This window comes from Phyllobates terribilis, unplaced genomic scaffold (genome assembly GCF_046119375.1).
Source record: "Phyllobates terribilis strain yellow unplaced genomic scaffold, ASM4611937v1 Scaffold_12__6_contigs__length_324123572, whole genome shotgun sequence".
Classification (NCBI taxonomy): Eukaryota; Metazoa; Chordata; class Amphibia; order Anura; family Dendrobatidae; genus Phyllobates; species Phyllobates terribilis.
In genome coordinates, this window is record NW_027362772.1 from 14,170,832 (window position 1) to 14,198,203 (window position 27,372).

The 27,372-nt window shown below is 48.1% G+C and overlaps 3 protein-coding genes across 4 annotated transcripts in view; 2 read left to right on the top strand and 1 right to left on the bottom strand.

The window, feature by feature from the left end:
- The first annotated feature begins 722 nt into the window (after nucleotides 1-722).
- On the top strand, nucleotides 723-6,127 carry LOC141172930 (chymotrypsin-like elastase family member 2A). Its single transcript, XM_073657546.1, has 8 exons — nucleotides 723-852; nucleotides 3,660-3,748; nucleotides 3,876-3,973; nucleotides 4,098-4,226; nucleotides 4,504-4,640; nucleotides 5,116-5,261; nucleotides 5,665-5,817; nucleotides 5,970-6,127. Exons 1-8 carry the CDS (start codon nucleotides 813-815, stop codon nucleotides 5,985-5,987), a joined length of 810 nt encoding a protein of 269 aa, XP_073513647.1. The 5' UTR covers nucleotides 723-812; the 3' UTR covers nucleotides 5,988-6,127.
- Nucleotides 6,128-6,805: 678 nt separating this feature from the next.
- On the top strand, nucleotides 6,806-11,560 carry TMEM147 (transmembrane protein 147). Of its 2 annotated transcripts, none has more exons than XM_073655569.1 (7): nucleotides 6,806-6,991; nucleotides 8,305-8,374; nucleotides 9,554-9,619; nucleotides 10,725-10,861; nucleotides 11,005-11,089; nucleotides 11,165-11,286; nucleotides 11,366-11,560. In XM_073655569.1, exons 1-7 carry the CDS (start codon nucleotides 6,915-6,917, stop codon nucleotides 11,484-11,486), a joined length of 678 nt encoding a protein of 225 aa, XP_073511670.1. In that variant the 5' UTR covers nucleotides 6,806-6,914; the 3' UTR covers nucleotides 11,487-11,560. The 2 variants fall into 2 exon arrangements, with proteins under 2 accessions (XP_073511670.1, XP_073511671.1); XM_073655570.1 differs by having other exon boundaries at nucleotides 6,806-6,933.
- Nucleotides 11,561-11,810: 250 nt separating this feature from the next.
- ATP4A (ATPase H+/K+ transporting subunit alpha) overlaps nucleotides 11,811-27,372 on the bottom strand; it is a 94,060-nt gene continuing 78,498 nt past the window's right edge. Inside the window, exons 18-23 of the mRNA XM_073655568.1 lie at nucleotides 13,588-13,711; nucleotides 13,355-13,500; nucleotides 13,078-13,211; nucleotides 12,905-13,006; nucleotides 12,737-12,828; nucleotides 11,811-12,136 (exon numbers count right to left, since the gene is read on the bottom strand). Of these exons, the coding sequence (XP_073511669.1) occupies nucleotides 12,108-12,136; nucleotides 12,737-12,828; nucleotides 12,905-13,006; nucleotides 13,078-13,211; nucleotides 13,355-13,500; nucleotides 13,588-13,711 (627 nt within the window). The 3' untranslated portion in view covers nucleotides 11,811-12,107. The remainder of the gene's footprint in view (nucleotides 12,137-12,736; nucleotides 12,829-12,904; nucleotides 13,007-13,077; nucleotides 13,212-13,354; nucleotides 13,501-13,587; nucleotides 13,712-27,372) is intronic.

Consider the following 27,372-nt stretch of genomic DNA (forward strand, 5'->3'; position numbering starts at 1 on the left):
TACTTTTCTCCCTGCATTATATGAGGACGAGCAGATGCTTCATCATCATCACAATGAATATTCAGGAATCGACATTTCAGGGCAGGTGACCCCCATGATATCTGCGCTCCTGGTCCTCAATGCTGAGTGACGGGTGGAGATGGAGCTCGAGTTCAGCTTTAATCAGTGATGAATTGTCACACACATTTCCATATAATTTCTGCGCTGCCATCATCTACCATAGCAGAAACAGAAGAGCTTGCAATCTATCCACAAATATCACACAGTTGGTAAATGGGATAGTTGTGAGCTCCGTATTAGTGAGGCAGCTCAATTTCAGGCAGCTGCTGCAAAAGCCAAATCACAAGTTATACTGCAACTTAAATATAAGGCACAGTGAGGACACCCAGGGTGGGCTGCGGGGTCAGTGCAGCCCTGAGGAAGCGTTTAGGGTCCAGGATACCCTCTGTCTCCCCCAGACATCAGTGAATGAGATATTCAATTATGACGTATCCTTCATCTATGGTCGAATATTGTAGTCACCGCAATGTAAATCCCCTGCGCCCCTGTGTCCTCTGTAGGACACCATTACCAGGTTGACCTTAGCCTCCCTTCTAGTATCTATCCGATGGTAATAAAAGCGGTGGATATTTTCAGAGCTTAACGTCCACTTGGAAACTTATTATAACTCAAGGTCTGTTATAATCTGGTCTGTGAATATTCTGGATGGTGGGAACGACCCCAGATACAGGGCGCAGGTCGGCTGTGCAAACACGAGATAATACACCTCCATATATATACGAGCTGCAAGACTGAACGTATCACTCTCCAAGATGATTCCCCTGGTACTAGCAGTGCTCCTGGTGGCTGGGGGTAAGTAGTGTCAGTGCCCCTAGTGGCTGAGGATGAGCAGTGTCAGTGTTCCTGGTGGCTGTGGATGAGCAGTGTCAGTGTTCCTAGTGGCTGAGGATGAGGAGTGTCAGTGGTCCTGGTGGCTGTGGATGAGCAGTGTCAGTGTTCCTGGTGGCAGGGGGTAAGTAGTGTCAGTGCCCCTAGTGGCTGAGGATGAGGAGTGTCAGTGGTCCTGGTGGCTGGGGGTGAGCAGTGTCAGTGTTCCTGGTGGCTGAGGATGAGGAGTGTCAGTGATCCTGGTTGCTGTGGATGGGCAGTGTCAGTGTTCCTAGTGGCTGTGGATGAGCAGTGTCAGTGTTCCTGGTGGCAGGGGGTAAGTAGTGTCAGTGTTCCTGGTGGCTGGGGGTGAGCAGTGTCAGTGCCCCTAGTGGCTGAGGATGAGGAGTGTTAGTGTTCCTGGTGGCTGTGGATGAGCAATGTCAGTGTTCCTGGTGGCTGGGGGTGAGCAGTGTCAGTGTTCCTGGTGGTTGGGGGTGAGCAGTGTCAGTGTTCCTGGTGGTTGGGGGTGAGCAGTGTCAGTGTTCCTGGTGGCTGGGAGTGAGCAGTGTCAGTGTTCCTGGTGGCTGGGGGTGAGCAGCGTCAGTGTTCCTGGTGGCTGGGGGTGAGCAGTGTCAGTGTTCCTGGTGGCTGGGGATGAGCAGTGTTAGTGTTCCTGGTGGCTGTGGATGAGTAGTGTCAGTGTTCCTGGTGGCTGTGGATGAGCAGTGTCAGTGTTCCTGGTGGCAGGGGGTAAGTAGTGTCAGTGTTCCTGGTGGCTGTGGATGAGCAGTGTCAGTGTTCCTGGTGGCTGTGGATGGCAGTATCAGTGTTCCTGGTGGCTGTGGATGAGCAGTGTCAGTGTTCCTGGTGGCTGTGGATGAGCAGTGTCAGTGTTCCTGGTGGCTGTGGATGAGCAGTATCAGTGTTACTGGTGGCAGGGAGTAAGTAGTGTCAGTGTTCCTGGTGGCTGTGGATGAGCAGTGTCAGTGTTCCTGGTGGCTGTGGATGAGCAGTGTCAGTGTTCCTGGTGGCTGTGGATGAGCAGTGTCAGTGTTCCTGGTGGCAGGGGGTAAGTAGTGTCAGTGTTCCTGGTGGCTGTGGATGAGCAGTGTCAGTGTTCCTGGTGGCTGGGGGTGAGCAGTGTCAGTGTTCCTGGTGGCTGGGGGTGAACAGTGTCAATGTTCCTGGTGGCTGGGGGTGAGCAGTGTCAATGTTCCTGGTGGCTGGGAGTGAGCAGTGTCAGTGTTCCTGGTGGCTGGGGGTGAGCAGTGTCAGTGTTCCTGGTGGCTGTGGATGAGCAGTGTCAGTGTTCCTGGTGGCTGGGGGTGAGCAGTGTCAGTGTTCCTGGTGGCTGGGGGTGAACAGTGTCAATGTTCCTGGTGGCTGGGGGTGAGCAGTGTCAATGTTCCTGGTGGCTGGGAGTGAGCAGTGTCAGTGTTCCTGGTGGCTGGGGGTGAGCAGTGTCAGTGTTCCTGGTGGCTGGGGGTGAGCAGTGTCAGTGTTACTGGTGGTTGGGGGTGAGCAGTGTCAGTGTTCCTGGTGGCTGGGGGTGAGCAGTGTCAATGTTCCTGGTGGCTGGGAGTGAGCAGTGTCAGTGTTCCTGGTGGCTGGGGGTGAGCAGTGTCAGTGTTCCTGGTGGCTGGGGGTGAGCAGTGTCAGTGTTCCTGGTGGCTGGGGGTGAGCAGTGTCAGTGTTCCTGGTGGCTGGGGGTGAGCAGTGTCAGTGTTCCTGGTGGCTGGGAGTGAGCAGTGTCAGTGTTCCTGGTGGCTGGGGGTGAGCAGTGTCAGTGTTCCTGGTGGCTGTGGATGAGCAGTGTCAGTGTTCCTGGTGGCTGGGGGTGAGCAGTGTCAGTGTTCCTGGTGGCTGGGAGTGAGCAGTGTCAGTGTTCCTGGTGGCTGGGGGTGAGCAGTGTCAGTGTTCCTGGTGGCTGGGGGTGAGCAGTGTCAGTGTTCCTGGTGGTTGGGGGTGAGCAGTGTCAGTGTTCCTGGTGGCTGGGGGTGAGCAGTGTCAGTGTTCCTGGTGGCTGGGGGTGAGCAGTGTCAGTGTTCCTGGTGGCTGGGGGTGAGCAGTGTCAGTGTTCCTGGTGGCTGGGGGTGAGCAGTGTCAGTGTTCCTGGTGGCTGGGGGTGAGCAGTGTCAGTGTTCCTGGTGGCTGGGAGTGAGCAGTGTCAGTGTTCCTGGTGGCTGGGGGTGAGCAGTGTCAGTGTTCCTGGTGGCTGGGGGTGAGCAGTGTCAGTGTTCCTGGTGGCTGGGGGTGAGCAGTGTCAGTGTTCCTGGTGGCTGGGGGTGAGCAGTGTCAGTGTTCCTGGTGGCTGGGGGTGAGCAGTGTCAGTGTTCCTGGTGGCTGGGAGTGAGCAGTGTCAGTGTTCCTGGTGGCTGGGGGTGAGCAGTGTCAGTGTTCCTGGTGGCTGTGGATGAGCAGTGTCAGTGTTCCTGGTGGCTGGGGGTGAGCAGTGTCAGTGTTCCTGGTGGCTGGGAGTGAGCAGTGTCAGTGTTCCTGGTGGCTGGGGGTGAGCAGTGTCAGTGTTCCTGGTGGCTGGGGGTGAGCAGTGTCAATGTTCCTGGTGGCTGGGGGTGAGCAGTGTCAGTGTTCCTGGTGGCAGGGGGTAAGTAGTGGTAGTGCCCCTAGTGGCTTGGGTTAGCAGTGTAAAACACGTCTATACATTCTACTTACTGGGTGTGAGTCGGGTTTTATAAGGGTAATGAAGGGCACGTTGTTGGTGCTGATCTATATTTGTCTATGGCCGCCCTTGTTTCTGTGAATTCATCTTTTCCTCTTGCCTTGAGCAGCGTCCGGCTGCGGAGTCTCCACTATTAAGCCCTCGCTGTCACGAGTGGTGAACGGCGATGAGGTTGTGCCCCACAGCTGGCCCTGGCAGGTGAGCGAGCGCCGTCCACACATATCTAATGGAGGTCACTGTCCTTAATGTGGAGTCTCTTCAGTCACTGGAAGACTGGGAATTACCAACTATCCAGTAATTATTGGAATTTCTACCCGCTCTGCAGGTGTCGCTCCAGTACATCTATGGTGGATACTGGTATCACACGTGCGGGGCAAGCCTCATCTCATCCACCTGGGTGCTGACCGCTGCTCACTGCATCAGGTAAGAAGGAACCATGAAGTATTTGGTTTGGGGTCTATACTGGGAGGGGATTTCTGAATTTTGCCCCAATTTATGTGACTTTCTTAAAGAAGTATATTGTTTTCAATCTCTTTTTTTCTTTCAGTTCCTCCAACACCTACCGCGTCATGTTGGGCAAACACAACTTTCGGGTATCTGAGGCCGGTCAGAAGACCATCAGTGTTGTCAAACTGATCAACCATTCAAAATGGAACCCAAACAGACTCTCCGCAGGGTAACGGTTTCACGAAATCCATCCGTATGAGTTGAAATATCATGTTCTATGGGTGGAAATGAGTCCTCGTGTGATTTGTATCGCTAGCATAGGGGCAACAAGGCCCAATTTGGATCACTGACCAAATTCATAAAAGGTGTGAACTTTTTATTTGGCTTCTCATTGGCCTAAGTCAAGTTCACAATCAACCAAGGGAAAAGGAAACCAGGTTGAGAGCTTGGCAGGAGTCCTCTGTCCTACAAGGAAGACTCATGGTATTTGTACTATTTTCCTCCAGATACGACATTTCTCTGTTGAAGCTGGAACAGCCTGTAGAATTTAGTGAAACAATCCAGCCTGCATGCCTGCCCCCTGCTGGTTACATCCTTAATCACAATTTAAGCTGCTATGTCACTGGATGGGGTAACCTCCAAAGTAAGTGACATGTAGCGTTTTTAAAACTGCATCCATTTATTAATGTGTGTTGGGGCATGTGATGGCCCCATGGCGGTTCCATAGGATTGCATAAAAAAAGTATCTGGGAACCCTGAAATTATATAGTTTTATAATGAGACTTAAGTTTTTTTTTATTGTTTAGTATCACAAAGAATTTAGGAATTTTCTTGATGAGTGGACACAGGGGTGTAATGTGAAGGCTCTATGCCTTAATGCAAAATATGTAACATGTCTAGCTACCATGTGTTATTCAAAATACTAATGTCTTCTTATATGTAAGAACGCCCTTGGGCTACAGGTTCTGGGAGCTACTGTTCCCTGTCTACTCTTCATAGTTATCTCCATGAGAGGCATCATGTCTGACCCCATGGCGGTTCCACATGAAGAGATAGTTCTATGTTTAGTTGTCACATTGAATCATCTGCTTCACTTTTATGATTCATATTTTTTACAGCTAACGGTCCTTCTCCTGATGCATTGCAACAAGGTGTCCTGCTGGTTGTGGACCACGCCACCTGCTCTCAATCTGACTGGTGGGGTAGATCCGTGCAGACTAACATGATTTGCGCCGGTGGAGATGGAATCATTTCGAGCTGCTACGTAATTTACTTTTTTGTATCTCATTACTACAGCTACCCATAGTACTGGAATCTTATTAATGTCGTTGGTGACATTACGCATCCACAGCTGCATTCAAAATTCTGCTGGACAAGTTATAATAATGAAGATTAATAATACACTTGTGGCAACTTGACATCAGGCCTCCCACAACATACCGAAGCAAGAGAATGACGATGATGTGGCAGCTCCAGCATCCTGAGTGCTAACAAAAATCCAGCAGAATTATGAATGCAGCTCTGGATGTGCCTTAAGTCATTACAAGTAACAGAACACAATAAGCGATCTACAACTTATCAGGACACGTTGGGTGTTGTAGTGCTGCAGCAACTGGAGAGTCACAGGTTGAAGACCATTGACCTATCACGTGAATCTGGTCTTTTAGGGGGATTCTGGTGGACCCCTCAACTGCTTGAATGACCAGGGTGCCTGGGAAGTCCACGGTGTGGTCAGTTTTGGTTCCTCTCTCGGATGTAACTACTACAAGAAGCCGTCCGTCTTCACACGCGTCTCCGAATTTAACAGCTGGATCAGTTCGGTAAGTGTCACAGGAGGGGCATCGCCCCAAAGCAACCAATCACAACGCCTCCTTCAACCCGTACGCAGTCAGCGATAATCTGATTGGTTGCATCCGGTCTACATTGATTGTTGTTACAATGTATTAACCCCTCGTTCTCTGTTTGGCATCAGACAATCGCAGCGAACTAAAGTCCGTGACCCCCGATCTCCCGGGAATCAGCGATTACAATGAATAGAAAATATCCTGAAAACGTCATGATATTTTTTTTGTTTTGCATTTGTTTCGCAAAATCCTGTAAAATTAAAAATAAAGTGAATATTGAAATGATTGTGGTTGTGAGTTGTAATGGGGGGGGGGGGTAATAAAAGACAAGTAATCAGCATTGATCTGTGGGTAAAGCTGGCAGTGAGTGCTCGACATCCCTGCAGCGCCCCCAGAGGAGAAATGAAGCATTACACAGAAGTCACTGACTGTTCATGAAAATCCCCCAGAGAGAAGACAGATGAGGGGTAAGGGGGTCCCGCCTCCATTAACACTGAATTCACTAGCAGGGTCCTGACCCCTTTAAGAATTTAAAGGGATAGGTGCGTAAGAAAAAAAAATGATAGAAGGGATGATATGATCCGATATGAATACAAAGGGGCCCGGACAGAGGGTAAAATAACAGGTGGGCAGTTAAAGGGATAAGGGGGAGGGGACTTAAAGGGTGTGATTGGCATCATGTGAAACTGGAGACTGTCCCAGGGTTATGCAACAGGAGGACACCGATCCTCTATTAACCCTTCACTTCTCATAACACAACCAGACAGCAGCTGAGCGGTGCCTGACAGCCACATACATTCACCGCACATGCTCCAAGACAGGACAGCCCCGCCCACTGTTACCTACTGCGCATGCTCAGCGCTTACTAACCGCACTAAGTTATGTTAGGACTAAAACCCGCTGAGCGGTCACTGACAGCTCACACGTTCACTGCGCATGCTCAGAGAAAAGACAGCCCCCGTCGCCTTCTGTCACATACTGCGCATGCTCTGATACACGAGTCTGCACTACGCAGGCGCGGAGCGCTAGTTCTGAGTGGCCGCTCGCTGTGTGGTGACCGGGCCGTGGTCGCCATGACGCTCTTTCATTTCGGTAACTGCTTCGCTTTGGCTTATTTCCCGTATTTCATCACTTACAAATGCAGCGGCCTGTGAGTACCGAGCACCGGGGACGGGAGGAGGAGGGTGCGGGGCCCCCGGGGGAGCCGTGAGGAGGGTGCTGGGAACCATAAGGAGGGTGCTGGGCCCGCGGGAGGGGCTGTATGGAGGGCCTGAGCGGGCCGTGAGGAGGGTGCTGGGCCCCCGGGGGGGAGCCGTGAGGAGGGTGCTGGGAACCATAAGGAGGGTGCTGGGCCCGCGGGAGGGGCTGTATGGAGGGCCTGAGCGGGCCGTGAGGAGGGTGCTGGGCCCCCGGGGGGGAGCCGTGAAGAGGGTGCTGGGCCCCCGGGGGGGAGCCGTGAAGAGGGTGCTGGGCCCCCGGGGGGGGAGCCGTGAAGAGGGTGCTGGGCCCCCGGGGGGGGGGAGCCGTGAAGAGGGTGCTGGGCCCCCGGGGGGGGGAGCCGTGAAGAGGGTGCTGGGCCCCCGGGGGGGGGGAGCCGTGAAGAGGGTGCTGGGCCCCCGGGGGGGGGGGGAGTCGTGAAGAGGGTGCTGGGCCCCCGGGGGGGGAGTCGTGAAGAGGGTGCTGGGCCCCCGGGGGGGGAGCCGTGAAGAGGGTGCTGGGCCCCCGGGGGGGGAGCCGTGAAGAGGGTGCTGGGCCCCCGGGGGGGGAGCCGTGAAGAGGGTGCTGGGCCCCCCGGGGAGAGCCGTGAAGAGGGTGCTGGGCCCCAGGGGGGGAGCCATGAAGAGGGTGCGGGGCCCCCGGGGGGGAGCCGTGAGGAGGGTGCTGGGAACTGTGAGGAGGGTGCGGGGCCCCCGGGGGGGAGTCGTGAGGAGGGTGCTGGGAGCCGTGAGGAGGGTGCGGGGCCCCCGGGGGGGAGCCGTGAGGAGGGTGCTGGGCCTGCGGGAGGGGCTGTATGGAGGGCCTGAGCGGGTCGTGAGGAGGGTGCTGGGCCCCGGGGGAGCCGTGAGGAGGGTGCGGGGCCCCCGGGGGAGAGCCGTGAGGAGGGTGCTGGGAACCGTGAGGAGGGTGCGGGGCCCCGGGGGAGCCGTGAGGAGGGTGCTGGGCCCCCGGGGAGGAGCCGTGAGGAGGGTGCTGGGAACCGTGAGGAGGCTGCTGGGCCCCCGGGGGGGAGCCGTGAGGAGGTTGCTGCCCCCCCCTAGGGGGAGCCGTGAGGAGGGTGCTGGGCCCGCGGGAGGGGCTGTATGGAGGGCCTGAGCGGGCCGTGAGGAGGGTGCGGGGCCCTGGGGGAGCCGTGAGGAGGGTGCGGGGCCCTGGGGGAGCCGTGAGGAGGGTGCGGGGCCCTGGGGGAGCCGTGAGGAGGGTGCGGGGCCCTGGGCCGTGGCTCACTATGTGTTTGTCCTGCAGGTCGGAGTACAGTGCCTTCTGGAGATGTGTCCAGGCCGGAGCCACCTACCTGTGTGTGCAGCTCTGCAAGGTGAGAGAGCGGGGGAGGAGGGCACTGACAGGGGGTGGGCATCGTGGGGAGTTGCATAGGAGACAGAATGGTATCACTGATTGGGGGCATTGCAGTAAGTTAGGCTGGTACCATGGGTGAGTTGTAGTAGTGCCGGAGTCGGCACAGTGGGCTGTATGGTACCAGATGTAAGAGGTGGATTTTGGGGCGGTGGTTGCATAGGAGGCAGACTGCCATCACTGGTGGGGGGTAGAAGTGTGTGGGGGCTGCACAGTGGGCAGTAGAGGAGCAGTGCAGAATGGCACAAGCTCTTGGGGGCAGTGCAGTAAGTTACGCTGGCACCAGGGATAGAAATAATGTGCTTGGCAGAATGAGCTGCAATGTACCAGAGGTAGAAATAATGGCAGAGTGGCGCAGCAGGATACTGGGGGGAGGGGATCTGGGGGCCGGGTTGTATAGGTTGGCACTGTACGTTACACAGTAACAGGGCTTGACCCAGTGGTAGAAGTAGTGGTGATGGATGGGGCTGGCAAAGCAAGCTGCAGTGTAGCAGAGGGTAATGGCAGCACAGGAGGTGGATTGTGGGCAGGGAGGCAGAATTTCACCATTGCTTGATGTAGTGTAGTAAGTATAAATAGTAAGAGGGCAGCACTGGAGAAGGAGCAGGGACTAAGTCTGGTACCAGGGCTAGAAATAATACGGATGGCACAGTAGGTTGCATGGTGTCAGCGGCTGCAGTAACAGTGGTGGCACAGCTGGGGGTAGGGAACCAGAGGCAGTAATATGTAGCACAGGAGGCAGATAGGCGTAAGTGTAGGTGGTCCTAGCGGCAGAGGTAATGTGTGGGGGGCACAGTGGGCAGCATGACTCCGGGAAGAGCATTCAGAACAGTGCAAGGATTGCAGTTAGCGAGCAGGGTAACCCTGTGGGTTTGTGGCATAGCCTGGCAGAGTGACAGGGCAGGTACGATGATGGGGGGATTGTAGCCGCATTCCTGGTATCCCTGTAATAAGCTCCTGGCATTGTCGGGCTGTGCGTGGCGCATTGTGACAACTGTGACTGATGGCGGGCAGCAGACGGGGCTTCCCAGTCATCATTCCATGGACAGCCAGCACAGTGCCGGTCATGTCTGATGGCGGGGGGCACAGATTCCGCCGGGTCCACTTTCCGATCAGTGCTGATATCTCTCTCCGTTTGCAGATGCTTTTCCTGGCGACGTTTTTCCCGACCTGGGAGGGAGCGGTCGGCGCTTACGACTTCATTGGGGTGAGAAGCTTCAGGCTCCTTATCTTATGGGGTCACTCCGCCCGTTCTGATGATCAGTGCATTATAGGTTCCGATTGTGTGTGTGTGGTAAACTGTTCCTCCAGTCACATCCAGAGCTGCGCTCTGGCTTTCAGGTTCTTGTATGTTACATCTGACTGCCCGTTGCTCTCCGCTTCGGTGCATTGTGGGAGATGACAATCCAAGCAATTGACGTCTCTTTAATCCTAGTGATGCAGCTTTATGTGTGACTGAAGGATACAAATGACACAAGTACAGAATTATGATTGCAGCTCTGTTTGTGACTGGTTTGTAGGACATGACATAAAATAATTAAGAAAGCAGCTCTGGATGTGACTAGGAGATGAAATGTGTTATAATGGAATAATTGTGAATGCCGTGTGGTATTTCACTGCAAAGTAAATGACATAACTGCAGAATTGTGAATGCAGCTCTGGATGTGATTAGAGAATAATACATTAAATAGGAGCAGAATTGTGAATGCAGCTCTGGATAGATGTGACTGGAAGATAAGATGTGCTATAATAGCAGGAGTGTGAATGTAGTTTGGTATTTGACTGGGGTAAATTGCATAACTGATGAATTGTGAATGCAGCTCTGAATGTGACTGGAGAATAAAACACGATATACCAGAATTGTGAATGCAGCTCTCGATATGACTGGAGAATAAAACACGATATACCAGAATTGTGAATGCAGCTCTTGATATGACTGGAGAATAAAACACGATATACCAGAATTGTGAATGCAGCTCTGGATGTGACTGGAGAGTAAAACACGATATACCAGAATTGTGAATGCAGCTGTGGAGGTGACTGGAGAATAAAACACGATATAACAGGATTGTGAATGCAGCTCTGGAGGTGACTGGAGAATAAAACACGATATAACAGGATTGTGAATGCTGCTCTGGAGGTGACTGGAGAATAAAACATGACACAACAGAATTGTGAATGCAGCTCTGGAGGTGACTGGAGAATAAAACATGACATAACAGTATTGTGAATGCAGCTCTGGAGGTGCTTGCGGTATAACATAGTGATGTGTGTGATTGCCCTGTATGTGACGGTACGTTGCCGTTTCTCAGGAATTTATGAAGGCCACGGTGGACCTGGCGGACCTGTTGGGTTTGCATCTGGTGATGTCTCGTAACGCAGGGAAGGGCGAGTACAAGATAATGGTGGCCGCGATGGGCTGGGCGACCGCGGAGCTCGTCATGTCCAGGTAATGGTCTGCGAAAACCAGTATTTAAAGGGGCAGTGCACCCCAAACATCCCCTCTGCAGTTGGCACACGTTTGGCCGCACCGTCAGATGTAACCTCGTGATTGGTGCTGACATAAACTGATGCCGTCTTGTTTGGTCTCAGGTGTCTCCCCCTCTGGGTCGGCGCCCGCGGCATTGAATTCGACTGGAAATACATCCAGATGAGCATCGATTCCAACATCAGCCTGGTACGACGCTCTCCCCGAGTCTTGCGTTACTCGCCTCGTGCCCGCTGTATTTTCTGAACTCCTTGTTGTTGTCAGGTGCACTACATGGCGGTGGCGGCCCTGGTCTGGATGTGGACGCGCTACGATCTGCCCGCGCACTTCCGTCTTCCGGTCACAGTCCTGCTCGGGCTCAGCATGTACAAGGCCTTCCTCCTGGAGTGAGTATGGGGCGATGTTCTGCAGCAGCTCAGTGAGGGAGATTGGTGCAGAGGTAGTGACTAGTCTCCTCTCTTCCAGCTGCTTCGTGCACATCTTCCTGCTGGGGAGCTGGACGGCGCTGCTCCTGAAGGCGGTGACCACCGGCGTCCTGTCCCTCAGCTGCCTCACGCTCTTCATCAGCCTCGTTCACGGTAACTGATCGCCGCCGACTCAAGGAGATGTTCAATAACGGGAGAACTTTATAAGTATTATTACATAAAGCTTTATAATAAATCCGACTCTGCCCAGTCACTGCGCGGGGGAAAGGAGGAGCAGCGTCTTACTCCAGTCACAGAGCTGCACTCGCTCCTCTACTCTGAATATTCTGTGCATCAGAAGACGCGTAGTCAATAGGAAGGAACTACATCTCCCATCATGCAGCACAGTATGGGGGTCTCAGCTGGCTAGGGTGCAGGCAGCCATTGCTTCACTCAAGGCCAGGGTCCGTTCTCAACCAGACGCAATTGTAACAAACCTTCAGCTGTCACTTGTGTAATAATTTATTTTCATCACATGAGATCTTACAGTCACATCGGCGCCACTCGCAGGGCGCGATAAGCAGAATCACAGCACAAAGAGAGGGTACCCCCCGGGTCCAGGTCTCATCCCCTGACACAAGGGGGCGACACTGCAGCTCTATCCCAGGATCCAGATTTCTTATATACAGCAGATTCTCTGATTCGTGAGTGGAGAAAATCCAGAACGAGCTCCTCGTCAGTGAGGGGTCCGGCCTCCTGTGTCTTCAGCGGAGGAAGCCGACGTGTGACGGGGTCCAGGGCGGCTAATAGTAAAGCTCCTTGTCCCACCAGCCTGCGGGGAACACGAGGAGGAGGAGGATTTAAAGGACCGTTTACATAAAGCATTTGCATGGATCAGTTCTGCCCCCACTACTACCATGATCAATGTAAAAGAAGGAAAAATGGCCGACTCCCATCAATCCTGATGGTTGGACTACTTTCCTGCCTCCCCTTTTCAGCAATGACTCCTGCACTGGTTATTAGGATCTCTGGTAGTCTCCTGTCCCATTACTGGCTCATCTTCTTTTCTGCCCCCTTGCTTTACACTACAGCGTTGCATACAAACACATCCGGCATCATCAAGTGCAACTTCGTATTCTATGTCCTGTTTTATTAAATGTCTCCCCCATACTTTACACTACAGCTCTTCCGGTGAACACATCTGGCATCATCAATCAACTCGGTCTGAGTATCTATGTCCTGTCTTATTAAATGAAACCCCCCCCATACTTTACACTACAGCTTTGCTCGCTCAGATTGGCTTCTGTGAATGTGCGCAAGGAACGAGGCCTCCAGTAAGGAAAAGCAAAATCAGAAAGTTACACTACTGGATCCGTATCTGCGCCCCTCATGGAGGTCGCCCCCCAGGGCGCTGGCTTCGGGGCATACTCACTTCCTGGGTGTCTGCGGACGCCGAGCTTACGGATCTCATCATAAACGAAAATTAAGATCCCGAACGGCACTGGAACGAGCCACCACTGGAACCTGAGAGGACGAGATGAGGGTGAAAGGCGAGCTGGGACCCCGGGGGTCCGGACGAGGGGGTCTGATGGACTCTTACCGGATGGGCATGAAGTTGAAGACGTTGGGCATCCCCGGGCAGTAACACAGGAAGTTACCCAGGCACAGCTGGAAGACGATGGCAATCAGCAGGACTTTATTCCTGGGGGGCGAGGTGAGCGTCACACATGGGGACCTTTATCTGAGAGCGGAGGGGCTCGGGAATTCACCCACCTGAAAAATCCCTGCTGGAAGACGGACAGACGCCGCGTCTTTCTGATGAGGACGTCTGCGATCTGGCAGACCTCGATGCTGAGGAAGAAGACGGTGTAGCAGTTGTACTGCTGGTAGAGGCGCTGGCTGAACGTCTGCAGGGCAAAGCAGGGGTTAATGTCTATACAATCTATGTACAGCCCATGTGTGCGGCTCTGCCCCCCGCTGGAGGCAGAGGCACATTGCACCCTTCTAACCCAGCCTTCATGTTGGCACAGTGTCCTGCATCGTGTGTTACCCATTCCTGGCCGTAGCTGTCCTCCAGGTCCTGTAAGTGCTGGTTCTCCCACTTGGCGCGGAGGCCGATGCAATAGGCCGGGAACCAGCCCTCCTGGGCCATCACCGTGAAGTAGTCCACGAAGCCGGCGAACGACTGGATGACCCCTGGAAACAGAAGACGTCACCCCCCGGCTCTGGAGGCGAATGTCCCTCGTCTCACACCGCCCAATACCTCTACATCCCGAGACTCACCGATCTGGAAGTAGGAATATACAGCCAGAGCCTCATTCACCAGGCGGTCACGGCGAGGGTTTCTGGGCTTCAGATGCATAATGTCGCTCTCAGCTTTCTCATAGGCCAGAGACACGGACGGGAACTGAGAAAAGAAAGCGGTTTATAATGTTCTCTACTACATATATGTGAAAACTATACGTCTGCCCAAAGGGGTAAATGTGTCTATATTATCTCCTTCTCTACTCCCCTCTTATCTCCTCTTCCCACAATCGCATACTAGATTTCTCCCGTGATTCCCCCCTACTCAGGAACTCTACCCCAACACATCAGACTCTCGCCTACCATGGAAGCCTTCAAAAGAAACCTGAAGACCCACCTCTTCCAACAAGCCTACAACCTGCAGTAACCACCGCTCCACCATACCGCTGCACGACCAGCTCTACCCTCACCTACTGTACCCTCACCCATCCCCTGTAGACTGTGAGCCCTCGCGGGCAGGGACCTCGCTCCTCCTGTACCAGTCGCTGCTTCTTTTTGTTCAAGATTAGTGTAATTGTTCTTGTATGTATACCCCTTTTTCACATGTACAGCGCCATGGAATAAATGGTGCTATAATAATAATATTATACTCCAGAGCTGCACTCACTATTCTGCTGGTGCTGTCACTATGTACATACATTACATTACTGATCCTGAGTTACATCCTGTATTATACTCCTGAGCTGCACTCACTATTCTGCTGGTGCAGTCACTGTGTACATACATCACATTACTGATCCTGAGTTACATCCTGTATTATACTCCAGAGCTGCACTCACTATTCTGCTGGTGCAGTCACTGTGTACATACATTACATTATTTATCCTGAGTTACATCCTGTATTATACTCCAGAGCTGTACTCACTATTCTGCTGGTGCAGTCACTGTGTACATACATTACATTACTGATCCTGAGTTACATCCTGTATTATACTCCAGAGCTGCGCTCACTATTCTGCTGGTGCAGTTGCTGTCTACATACGTTACATCCTGTATTATACTCCAGATCTGCACTCACTATTCTGCTGGTGCAGTCACTGTGTACGTACATGACATTACTGATCCTGTACTGATCCTGAGTTGCATCCTGTATTATACCCCAGAGCTGCACTCACTATTCTGCTGGTGCAGTCACTGTGTACATACATTACATTACTGATCCTGAGTTACATCCTGTATTATACCCCAGAGCTGCACTCACTTTTCTGCTGGTGCAGTCATTGTGAACATACATTACATTACTGATCCTGAGTTACATCCTGTATTATACTCCAGAGCTGCACTCACTATTCTGCTGGTGCAGTTACTGTGTACATACATTACATTACTGATCCAGAGTTTCATCCTGTATCATACTCCAGAGCTGAACTCACTGTTCTGCTGGTGCAGTCACTGTGTACAAACATTACATTACTGATCCTGAGTTACATTATGTATTATTCTCCAGAGCTGCACTCACTATTCTGCTAGTGCAGTCACTGTGTACATACATTACATTACTGATCGTGAGTTACATCCTGTATTATACTCCAGAGCTGCACTCACTATTCTGGTGGTGCAGTCACTGTGTACATACATTACATTACTGATCGTGAGTTACATCCTGTATTATACCCCAGAGCTGCACTCACTATTCTGCTGGTGCAGTCACTGTGTACATACATTACATTACTGATCCTGAGTTACATCCTGTATTATACTCCAGAGCTGCACTCACTATTCTGCTGGTGCAGTCACTGTGTACATACATTACATTAGTGATCCTGAGTTACATCCTGTATTATACTCCAGAGCTCCACTCACTATTCTGCTGGTGCAGTCACTGTGTACAAACATTACATTACTGATCCTGAGTTACATCATGTATTATTCTCCAGAGCTGCACTCACTATTCTGCTAGTGCAGTCACTGTGTACATACATTACATTACTGATCCTGAGTTACATCCTGTATTATACTCCAGAGCTGCACTCTCTATTCTGGTGGTGCAGTCACTGTGTACATACATTACATTACTGATCGTGAGTTACATCCTGTATTATACCCCAGAGCTGCACTCACTATTCTGCTGGTGCAGTCACTGTGTACATACATTACATTACTGATCCTGAGTTACATCCTGTATTATACTCCAGAGCTGCACTCACTATTCTGCTGGTGCAGTCACTGTGTACATACATTACATTACTGATCCTGAGTTACATCCTGTATTATACTCCAGAGCTGCACTCACTATTCTGCTGGTGGAGTCACTGTGTACATTACATTACTGATCCTGTACTGATCCTGTATTATACTCCAGAGCTGCACTCACTATTCTGCTGGTGCAGTCACTGTGTACATACATTACATTACTGATCCTGTACTGATCCTGAGTTACCTCCTGTATTACACTCCAGAGCTGCACTCACTATTCTGCTGGTGCAGTCACTGTTTACATACATTACATTACTGATCCTGAGTTACATCCTGTATTATACTCCAGAGCTGCACTCACTATTCTGCTGGTGCAGTCACTGTGTACATACATTACATTACTGATCCTGAGTTTCATCCTGTATTATACTCCAGAGCTGCACTCACTATTCTGCTAGTGCAGTCACTGTGTACATACATTACATTACTGATCCTGAGTTACATCCTGTATTATCCTCCAGAGCTGCACTCACTATTCTGCTGGTGCAGTCACTGTGTACATACATCACATTACTGATCCTGAGTTACATCCTGTATTATACTCCAGAGCTGTACTCACTATTCTGCTGGTGCAGTCACTGTGCACATACATTACATTACTGATCCTGAGTTACATCCTGTATTATACTCCGGAGCTGCGCTCACTATTCTGCTGGTGCAGTTGCTGTCTACATACGTTACATCCTGTATTATACTCCAGATCTGCACTCACTATTCTGCTGGTGCAGTCACTGTGTACATACATTACATTACTGATCCTGAGTTACATCCTGTATTATACTCCAGAGCTGCGCTCACTATTCTGCTGGTGCAGTTGCTGTCTACATACGTTACATCCTGTATTATACTCCAGATCTGCACTCACTATTCTGCTGGTGCAGTCACTGTGTACATACATTACATTCCTGATCCTGTACTGATCCTGAGTTGCATCCTGTATTATACTCCAGAGCTGCGCTCACTATTCTGCTGGTGCAGTTGCTGTCTACATACGTTACATCCTGTATTATACTCCAGATCTGCACTCACTATTCTGCTGGTGCAGTCACTGTGTATGTACATGACATTACTGATCCTGTACTGATCCTGAGTTGCATCCTGTATTATACCCCAGAGCTGCACTCACTATTCTGCTGGTGCAGTCACTGTGTACATACATTACATTACTGATCCTGAGTTACATCCTGTATTATACCCCAGAGCTGCACTCACTTTTCTGCTGGTGCAGTCATTGTGAACATACATTACATTACTGATCCTGAGTTACATCCTGTATTATACTCCAGAGCTGCACTCACTATTCTGCTGGTGCAGTTACTGTGTACATACATTACATTACTGATCCCGAGTTTCATCCTGTATCATACTCCAGAGCTGAACTCACTGTTCTGCTGGTGCAGTCACTGTGTACAAACATTACATTACTGATCCTGAGTTACATCATGTATTATTCTCCAGAGCTGCACTCACTATTCTGCTAGTGCAGTCACTGTGTACATACATTACATTACTGATCGTGAGTTACATCCTGTATTATACTCCAGAGCTGCACTCACTATTCTGGTGGTGCAGTCACTGTGTACATACATTACATTACTGATCGTGAGTTACATCCTGTATTATACCCCAGAGCTGCACTCACTATTCTGCTGGTGCAGTCACTGTGTACATACATTACATTACTGATCCTGAGTTACATCCTGTATTATACTCCAGAGCTGCACTCACTATTCTGCTGGTGCAGTCACTGTGTACATACATTACATTAGTGATCCTGAGTTACATCCTGTATTATACTCCAGAGCTCCACTCACTATTCTGCTGGTGCAGTCACTGTGTACAAACATTACATTACTGATCCTGAGTTACATCATGTATTATTCTCCAGAGCTGCACTCACTATTCTGCTAGTGCAGTCACTGTGTACATACATTACATTACTGATCCTGAGTTACATCCTGTATTATACTCCAGAGCTGCACTCTCTGTTCTGGTGGTGCAGTCACTGTGTACATACATTACATTACTGATCGTGAGTTACATCCTGTATTATACCCCAGAGCTGCACTCACTATTCTGCTGGTGCAGTCACTGTGTACATACATTACATTACTGATCCTGAGTTACATCCTGTATTATACTCCAGAGCTGCACTCACTATTCTGCTGGTGCAGTCACTGTGTACATACATTACATTACTGATCCTGAGTTACATCCTGTATTATACTCCAGAGCTGCACTCACTATTCTGCTGGTGGAGTCACTGTGTACATTACATTACTGATCCTGTACTGATCCTGTATTATACTCCAGAGCTGCACTCACTATTCTGCTGGTGCAGTCACTGTGTACATACATTACATTACTGATCCTGTACTGATCCTGAGTTACCTCCTGTATTACACTCAAGAGCTGCACTCACTATTCTGCTGGTGCAGTCACTGTTTACATACATTACATTACTGATCCTGAGTTACATCCTGTATTATACTCCAGAGCTGCACTCACTATTCTGCTGGTGCAGTCACTGTGTACATACATTACATTACTGATCCTGAGTTTCATCCTGTATTATACTCCAGAGCTGCACTCACTATTCTGCTAGTGCAGTCACTGTGTACATACATTACATTACTGATCCTGAGTTACATCCTGTATTATCCTCCAGAGCTGCACTCACTATTCTGCTGGTGCAGTCACTGTGTACATACATCACATTACTGATCCTGAGTTACATCCTGTATTATACTCCAGAGCTGTACTCACTATTCTGCTGGTGCAGTCACTGTGCACATACATTACATTACTGATCCTGAGTTACATCCTGTATTATACTCCGGAGCTGCGCTCACTATTCTGCTGGTGCAGTTGCTGTCTACATACGTTACATCCTGTATTATACTCCAGATCTGCACTCACTATTCTGCTGGTGCAGTCACTGTGTACATACATTACATTACTGATCCTGAGTTACATCCTGTATTATACTCCAGAGCTGCGCTCACTATTCTGCTGGTGCAGTTGCTGTCTACATACGTTACATCCTGTATTATACTCCAGATCTGCACTCACTATTCTGCTGGTGCAGTCACTGTGTACATACATTACATTACTGATCCTGAGTTACATCCTGTATTATACTCCAGAGCTGCACTCACTATTCTGCTGGTGCAGTCACTGTCTACATACATTACATTACTGATCCTGTACTGATCCTGAGTTGCATCCTGTATTATACCCCAGAGCTGCACTCACTATTCTGCTGGTGCAGTCACTGTGTACATACATTACATTACTGATCCTGAGTTACATCCTGTATTATACCCCAGAGCTGCACTCACTATTCTGCTGGTGCAGTCATTGTGAACATACATTACATTACTGATCCTGAGTTACATCCTGTATTATACTCCAGAGCTGCACTCACTATTCTGCTGGTGCAGTCACTGTGTACATACATTACATTACTGATCCTGAGTTTCATCCTGTATCATACTCCAGAGCTGAACTCACTATTCTGCTGGTGCAGTCACTGTGTACATACATTACATTACTGATCCTGAGTTACATCATGTATTATTCTCCAGAGCTGCACTCACTATTCTGCTAGTGCAGTCACTGTGTACATACATTACATTACTGATCCTGAGTTACATCCTGTATTATACTCCAGAGCTGCACTCACTATTCTGCTGGTGCAGTCACTGTGTACATACATTACATTACTGATCGAGAGTTACATCCTGTATTATACCCCAGAGCTGCACTCACTATTCTGCTGGTGCAGTCACTGTGTACATACATTACATTACTGATCCTGAATTACATCCTGTATTATACTCCAGAGCTGCACTCACTATTCTGCTGGTGCAGTCACTGTGTACATACATCACATTACTGATCCCGAGTTATATCCTGTAATATACTCCAGAGCTGCACTCACTAGTCTGCAGGTGGAGTCACTGTGTACATACATTACATTACTGATCCTGAGTTACATCATATATTATTCTCCAGAGCTGCACTCACTATTCTGCTAGTGCAGTCACTGTGTACATACATTACATTACTGATCCTGAGTTACATCCTGTATTATACTCCAGAGCTGCACTCACTATTCTGCTGGTGCAGTCACTGTGTACATACATTACATTACTGATCGAGAGTTACATCCTGTATTATACCCCAGAGCTGCACTCACTATTCTGCTGGTGCAGTCACTGTGTACATACATTACATTACTGATCCTGAGTTACATCCTGTATTATACTCCAGAGCTGCACTCACTATTCTGCTGGTGCAGTCACTGTGTACATACATCACATTACTGATCCCGAGTTATATCCTGTATTATACTCCAGAGCTGCACTCACTAGTCTGCAGGTGGAGTCACTGTGTACATACATTACATTACTAATCCTGAGTTACATCCTGTATTATACTCCAGAGCTGCACTCACTATTCTGCTGATGGAGTCACTGTGTACATTACATTACTGATCCTGTACTGATCCTGTATTATACTCCAGAGCTGCACTCACTATTCTGCTGGTGCAGTCACTGTGTACATACATTACATTATTGATCCTGTACTGATCCTGAGTTACCTCCTGTATTATACTCCAGAGCTGCACTCTCTATTCTGCTGGTGCAGTCACTGTGCACATACATTACATTACTGATCCTGAGTTACGTCCAGTATTATACTCCAGAGCTGCACTCACTATTCTGCTGGTGCAGTCACTGTGTACATACATTACATTACTGATCCTGAGTTACATCCTGTATTATACTCCAGAGCTGCACTCACTATTCTGCTGGTGCAGTCACTGTGTACTTACATTACATTACTAATCCTGAGTTACATCCTGTATTATCCTCCAGAGCTGCACTCACTATTCTGCAGGTGCAGTCACTGTGTACATACATTACATTACTGATCCTCAGTTACATCCTGTATTATACTCCAGAGCTCCACTCACTATTCTGCTGGTTGAGTCACTGTGTACATATATTACATTACTGATCCTGAGTTACATCATGTATTATACTCCAGAGCTGCACTCACTATTCTGCTGGTGCAGTCACTGTGTACATACATTACATTACTGATCCTGAGTTACATCCTGTATTATTCTCCAGAGCTGCACTCACTATTCTGCTGGTGCAGTCACTGTGCACATACATTACATTACTGATCCTGAGTTACATACTGTATTACACTCCAGAGCTGCACTCACTATTCTGCTGGTGCAGTCACTGTGTACATACTTTACATTACTGATCCTCAGTTACCTCCTGTATTATACTCCAGAGCTGCACTCACTATTCTGCTGGTGCAGTCACTGTGTACATACATTACATTACTGATCCTCAGTTACCTCCTGTATTATACTCCAGAGCTGCACTCACTATTCTGCTGGTGCAGTCACTGTGTACATACATTACATTACTGATCCTCAGTTACATCCTGTATTATACTCCAGAGCTGCACTCACTATTCTGCTGGTGCAGTCACTGTGTACATACATTACATTACTGATCCTGAGTTACATCCTGTATTAATCTCCAGAGCTGCACTCACTATTCTGCTGGTGCAGTCACTGTGTACATACATTACATTACTGATCCTGAGTTACATCCTGTATTATACTCCTGAGCTGCACTCACTATTCTGCTGGTGCAGTCACTGTGTACATACATCACATTACTGATCCTGAGTTACATCCTGTATTATACTCCAGAGCTGTACTCACTATTCTGCTGGTGCAGTCACTGTGCACATACATTACATTACTGATCCTGAGTTACATCCTGTATTATACTCCAGCTGCGCTCACTATTCTGCTGGTGCAGTTGCTGTCTACATACGTTACATCCTGTATTGTACTCCAGATCTGCACTCACTATTCTGCTGGTGCAGTCACTGTGTACATACATTACATTACTGATCCTGAGTTACATCCTGTATTATACTCCAGAGCTGCTCTCACTATTCTGCTGGTGCAGTTGCTGTCTACATACGTTACATCCTGTATTATACTCCAGATCTGCACTCACTATTCTGCTGGTGCAGTCACTGTGAACAAACATTACATTACTGATACTGAGTTACATCCTGTATTATACTCCAGAGCTGCACTCACTATTCTGCTGGTGCAGTCACTGTGTACATACATTACATTACTGATCCTGAGTTTCATCCTGTATCATACTCCAGAGCTGAACTCACTATTCTGCTGGTGCAGTCACTGTGTACATACATTACATTACTGATCCTGAGTTACATCATATATTATTCTCCAGAGCTGCACTCACTATTCTGCTAGTGCAGTCACTGTGTACATACATTACATTACTGATCCTGAGTTACATCCTGTATTATACTCCAGAGCTGCACTCACTATTCTGCTGGTGCAGTCACTGTGTACATACATTACATTACTGATCGTGAGTTACATCCTGTATTATACTCCAGAGCTGCACTCACTATTCTGCTGGTGCAGTCACTGTGTACATACATCACATTACTGATCCCGAGTTACATCCTGTATTATACTCCAGAGCTGCACTCACTAGTCTGCAGGTGGAGTCACTGTGTACATACATTACATTACTAATCCTGAGTTACATCCTGTATTATACTCCAGAGCTGCACTCACTATTCTGCTGGTGGAGTCACTGTGTACATTACATTACTGATCCTGTACTGATCCTGTATTATACTCCAGAGCTGCACTCACTATTCTGCTGGTGCAGTCACTGTGTACATACATTACATTCTTGATCCTGTACTGATCCTGAGTTACCTCCTGTATTATACTCCAGAGCTGCACTCTCTATTCTGCTGGTGCAGTCACTGTGCACATACATTACATTACTGATCCTGAGTTACATCCAGTATTATACTCCAGAGCTGCACTCACTATTCTGCTGGTGCAGTCACTGTGTATATACATTACATTACTGATCCTGAGTTACATCCTGTATTATACTCCAGAGCTGCACTCACTATTCTGCTGGTGCAGTCACTGTGTACATACATTACATTACTAATCCTGAGTTACATCCTGTATTATCCTCCAGAGCTGCACTCACTATTCTGCTGGTGCAGTCACTGTGTACATACATTACATTACTGATCCTCAGTTACATCCTGTATTATACTCCAGAGCTGCACTCACTATTCTGCTGGTGCAGTCACTGTGTACATACATTACATTACTGATCCTGAGTTACATCCTGTATTAATCTCCAGAGCTGCACTCACTATTCTGCTGGTGCAGTCACTGTGTACATACATTACATTACTGATCCTGAGTTACATCCTGTATTATACTCCTGAGCTGCACTCACTATTCTGCTGGTGCAGTCACTGTGTACATACATCACATTACTGATCCTGAGTTACATCCTGTATTATACTCCAGAGCTGTACTCACTATTCTGCTGGTGCAGTCACTGTGCACATACATTACATTACTGATCCTGAGTTACATCCTGTATTATACTCCAGAGCTGCTCTCACTATTCTGCTGGTGCAGTTGCTGTCTACATACGTTACATCCTGTATTATACTCCAGATCTGCACTCACTATTCTGCTGGTGCAGTCACTGTGAACAAACATTACATTACTGATACTGAGTTACATCCTGTATTATACTCCAGAGCTGCACTCACTATTCTGCTGGTGCAGTCACTGTGTACATACATTACATTACTGATCCTGAGTTTCATCCTGTATCATACTCCAGAGCTGAACTCACTATTCTGCTGGTGCAGTCACTGTGTACATACATTACATTACTGATCCTGAGTTACATCATATATTATTCTCCAGAGCTGCACTCACTATTCTGCTAGTGCAGTCACTGTGTACATACATTACATTACTGATCCTGAGTTACATCCTGTATTATACTCCAGAGCTGCACTCACTATTCTGCTGGTGCAGTCACTGTGTACATACATTACATTACTGATCGTGAGTTACATCCTGTATTATACTCCAGAGCTGCACTCACTATTCTGCTGGTGCAGTCACTGTGTACATACATCACATTACTGATCCCGAGTTACATCCTGTATTATACTCCAGAGCTGCACTCACTAGTCTGCAGGTGGAGTCACTGTGTACATACATTACATTACTAATCCTGAGTTACATCCTGTATTATACTCCAGAGCTGCACTCACTATTCTGCTGGTGGAGTCACTGTGTACATTACATTACTGATCCTGTACTGATCCTGTATTATACTCCAGAGCTGCACTCACTATTCTGCTGGTGCAGTCACTGTGTACATACATTACATTCTTGATCCTGTACTGATCCTGAGTTACCTCCTGTATTATACTCCAGAGCTGCACTCTCTATTCTGCTGGTGCAGTCACTGTGCACATACATTACATTACTGATCCTGAGTTACATCCAGTATTATACTCCAGAGCTGCACTCACTATTCTGCTGGTGCAGTCACTGTGTATATACATTACATTACTGATCCTGAGTTACATCCTGTATTATACTCCAGAGCTGCACTCACTATTCTGCTGGTGCAGTCACTGTGTACATACATTACATTACTAATCCTGAGTTACATCCTGTATTATCCTCCAGAGCTGCACTCACTATTCTGCTGGTGCAGTCACTGTGTACATACATTACATTACTGATCCTCAGTTACATCCTGTATTATACTCCAGAGCTGCACTCACTATTCTGCTGGTGCAGTCACTGTGTACATACATTACATTACTGATCCTGAGTTACATCCTGTATTAATCTCCAGAGCTGCACTCACTATTCTGCTGGTGCAGTCACTGTGTACATACATTACATTACTGATCCTGAGTTACATCCTGTATTATACTCCTGAGCTGCACTCACTATTCTGCTGGTGCAGTCACTGTGTACATACATCACATTACTGATCCTGAGTTACATCCTGTATTATACTCCAGAGCTGTACTCACTATTCTGCTGGTGCAGTCACTGTGCACATACATTACATTACTGATCCTGAGTTACATCCTGTATTATACTCCAGAGCTGCGCTCACTATTCTGCTGGTGCAGTTGCTGTCTACATACGTTACATCCTGTATTGTACTCCAGATCTGCACTCACTATTCTGCTGGTGCAGTCACTGTGTACATACATTACATTACTGATCCTGAGTTACATCCTGTATTATACTCCAGAGCTGCTCTCACTATTCTGCTGGTGCAGTTGCTGTCTACATACGTTACATCCTGTATTATACTCCAGATCTGCACTCACTATTCTGCTGGTGCAGTCACTGTGAACAAACATTACATTACTGATACTGAGTTACATCCTGTATTATACTCCAGAGCTGCACTCACTATTCTGCTGGTGCAGTCACTGTGTACATACATTACATTACTGATCCTGAGTTTCATCCTGTATCATACTCCAGAGCTGAACTCACTATTCTGCTGGTGCAGTCACTGTGTACATACATTACATTACTGATCCTGAGTTACATCATATATTATTCTCCAGAGCTGCACTCACTATTCTGCTAGTGCAGTCACTGTGTACATACATTACATTACTGATCCTGAGTTACATCCTGTATTATACTCCAGAGCTGCACTCACTATTCTGCTGGTGCAGTCACTGTGTACATACATTACATTACTGATCGTGAGTTACATCCTGTATTATACCCCAGAGCTGCACTCACTATTCTGCTGGTGCAGTCACTGTGTACATACATTACATTACTGATCCTGAGTTACATCCTGTATTATACTCCAGAGCTGCACTCACTAGTCTGCAGGTGGAGTCACTGTGTACATACATTACATTACTAATCCTGAGTTACATCCTGTATTATACTCCAGAGCTGCACTCACTATTCTGCTGGTGGAGTCACTGTGTACATTACATTACTGATCCTGTACTGATCCTGTATTATACTCCAGAGCTGCACTCACTATTCTGCTGGTGCAGTCACTGTGTACATACATTACATTCTTGATCCTGTACTGATCCTGAGTTACCTCCTGTATTATACTCCAGAGCTGCACTCTCTATTCTGCTGGTGCAGTCACTGTGCACATACATTACATTACTGATCCTGAGTTACATCCAGTATTATACTCCAGAGCTGCACTCACTATTCTGCTGGTGCAGTCACTGTGTATATACATTACATTACTGATCCTGAGTTACATCCTGTATTATACTCCAGAGCTGCACTCACTATTCTGCTGGTGCAGTCACTGTGTACATACATTACATTACTAATCCTGAGTTACATCCTGTATTATCCTCCAGAGCTGCACTCACTATTCTGCTGGTGCAGTCACTGTGTACATACATTACATTACTGATCCTCAGTTACATCCTGTATTATACTCCAGAGCAGCACTCACTATTCTGCTGGTTGAGTCACTGTGTACATATATTACATTACTGATCCTGAGTTACATCCTGTATTATACTCCAGAGCTGCACTCACTATTCTGCTGGTGCAGTCACTGTGTACATACATTACATTACTGATCCTGAGTTACATCCTGTATTATACTCCAGAGCTGAACTCACTATTCTGCTGGTGCAGTCACTGTGTACATACATTACATTACTGATCCTGAGTTACATCCTGTATTATACTCCAGAGCTACACTCACTATTCTGCTGGTGCAGTCACTGTGTACATACATTACATTACTGATCCTGAGTTACATCCTGTATTATACTCCAGAGCTGTACTCACTATTCTGCTGGTGCAGTCACTGTGCACATACATTACATTACTGATCCTGAGTTACATCCTGTATTATACTCCAGAGCTGCGCTCACTATTCTGCTGGTGCAGTTGCTGTCTACATACGTTACATCCTGTATTGTACTCCAGATCTGCACTCACTATTCTGCTGGTGCAGTCACTGTGTACATACATTACATTACTGATCCTGAGTTACATCCTGTATTATACTCCAGAGCTGCTCTCACTATTCTGCTGGTGCAGTTGCTGTCTACATACGTTACATCCTGTATTATACTCCAGATCTGCACTCACTATTCTGCTGGTGCAGTCACTGTGAACAAACATTACATTACTGATCCTGAGTTACATCCTGTTTTATACTCCAGAGCTGCACTCACTATTCTGCTGGTGCAGTCACTGTGTACATACATTACATTACTGATCGTGAGTTACATCCTGTATTATACCCCAGAGCTGCACTCACTATTCTGCTGGTGCAGTCACTGTGTACATACATTACATTACTGATCCTGAGTTACATCCTGTATTATACTCCAGAGCTGCACTCACTAGTCTGCAGGTGGAGTCACTGTGTACATACATTACATTACTAATCCTGAGTTACATCCTGTATTATACTCCAGAGCTGCACTCACTATTCTGCTGGTGGAGTCACTGTGTACATTACATTACTGATCCTGTACTGATCCTGTATTATACTCCAGAGCTGCACTCACTATTCTGCTGGTGCAGTCACTGTGTACATACATTACATTCTTGATCCTGTACTGATCCTGAGTTACCTCCTGTATTATACTCCAGAG

Coding starts and splice junctions, on each gene's coding strand:
- LOC141172930 (XM_073657546.1), top strand. CDS start 813: ATGATTCCCCTGGTACTAGCAGTGCTCCTGGTGGCTGGGG. Junction 4,641..5,115: donor TGGATGGGGTAACCTCCAAA/GTAAGTGACATG, acceptor TATTTTTTACAG/CTAACGGTCCTTCTCCTGAT. Junction 5,262..5,664: donor GAATCATTTCGAGCTGCTAC/GTAATTTACTTT, acceptor CTGGTCTTTTAG/GGGGATTCTGGTGGACCCCT.
- TMEM147 (XM_073655569.1), top strand. CDS start 6,915: ATGACGCTCTTTCATTTCGGTAACTGCTTCGCTTTGGCTTATTTCCCG. Junction 6,992..8,304: donor ACTTACAAATGCAGCGGCCT/GTGAGTACCGAG, acceptor TTTGTCCTGCAG/GTCGGAGTACAGTGCCTTCT. Junction 11,090..11,164: donor TCGATTCCAACATCAGCCTG/GTACGACGCTCT, acceptor TGTTGTTGTCAG/GTGCACTACATGGCGGTGGC.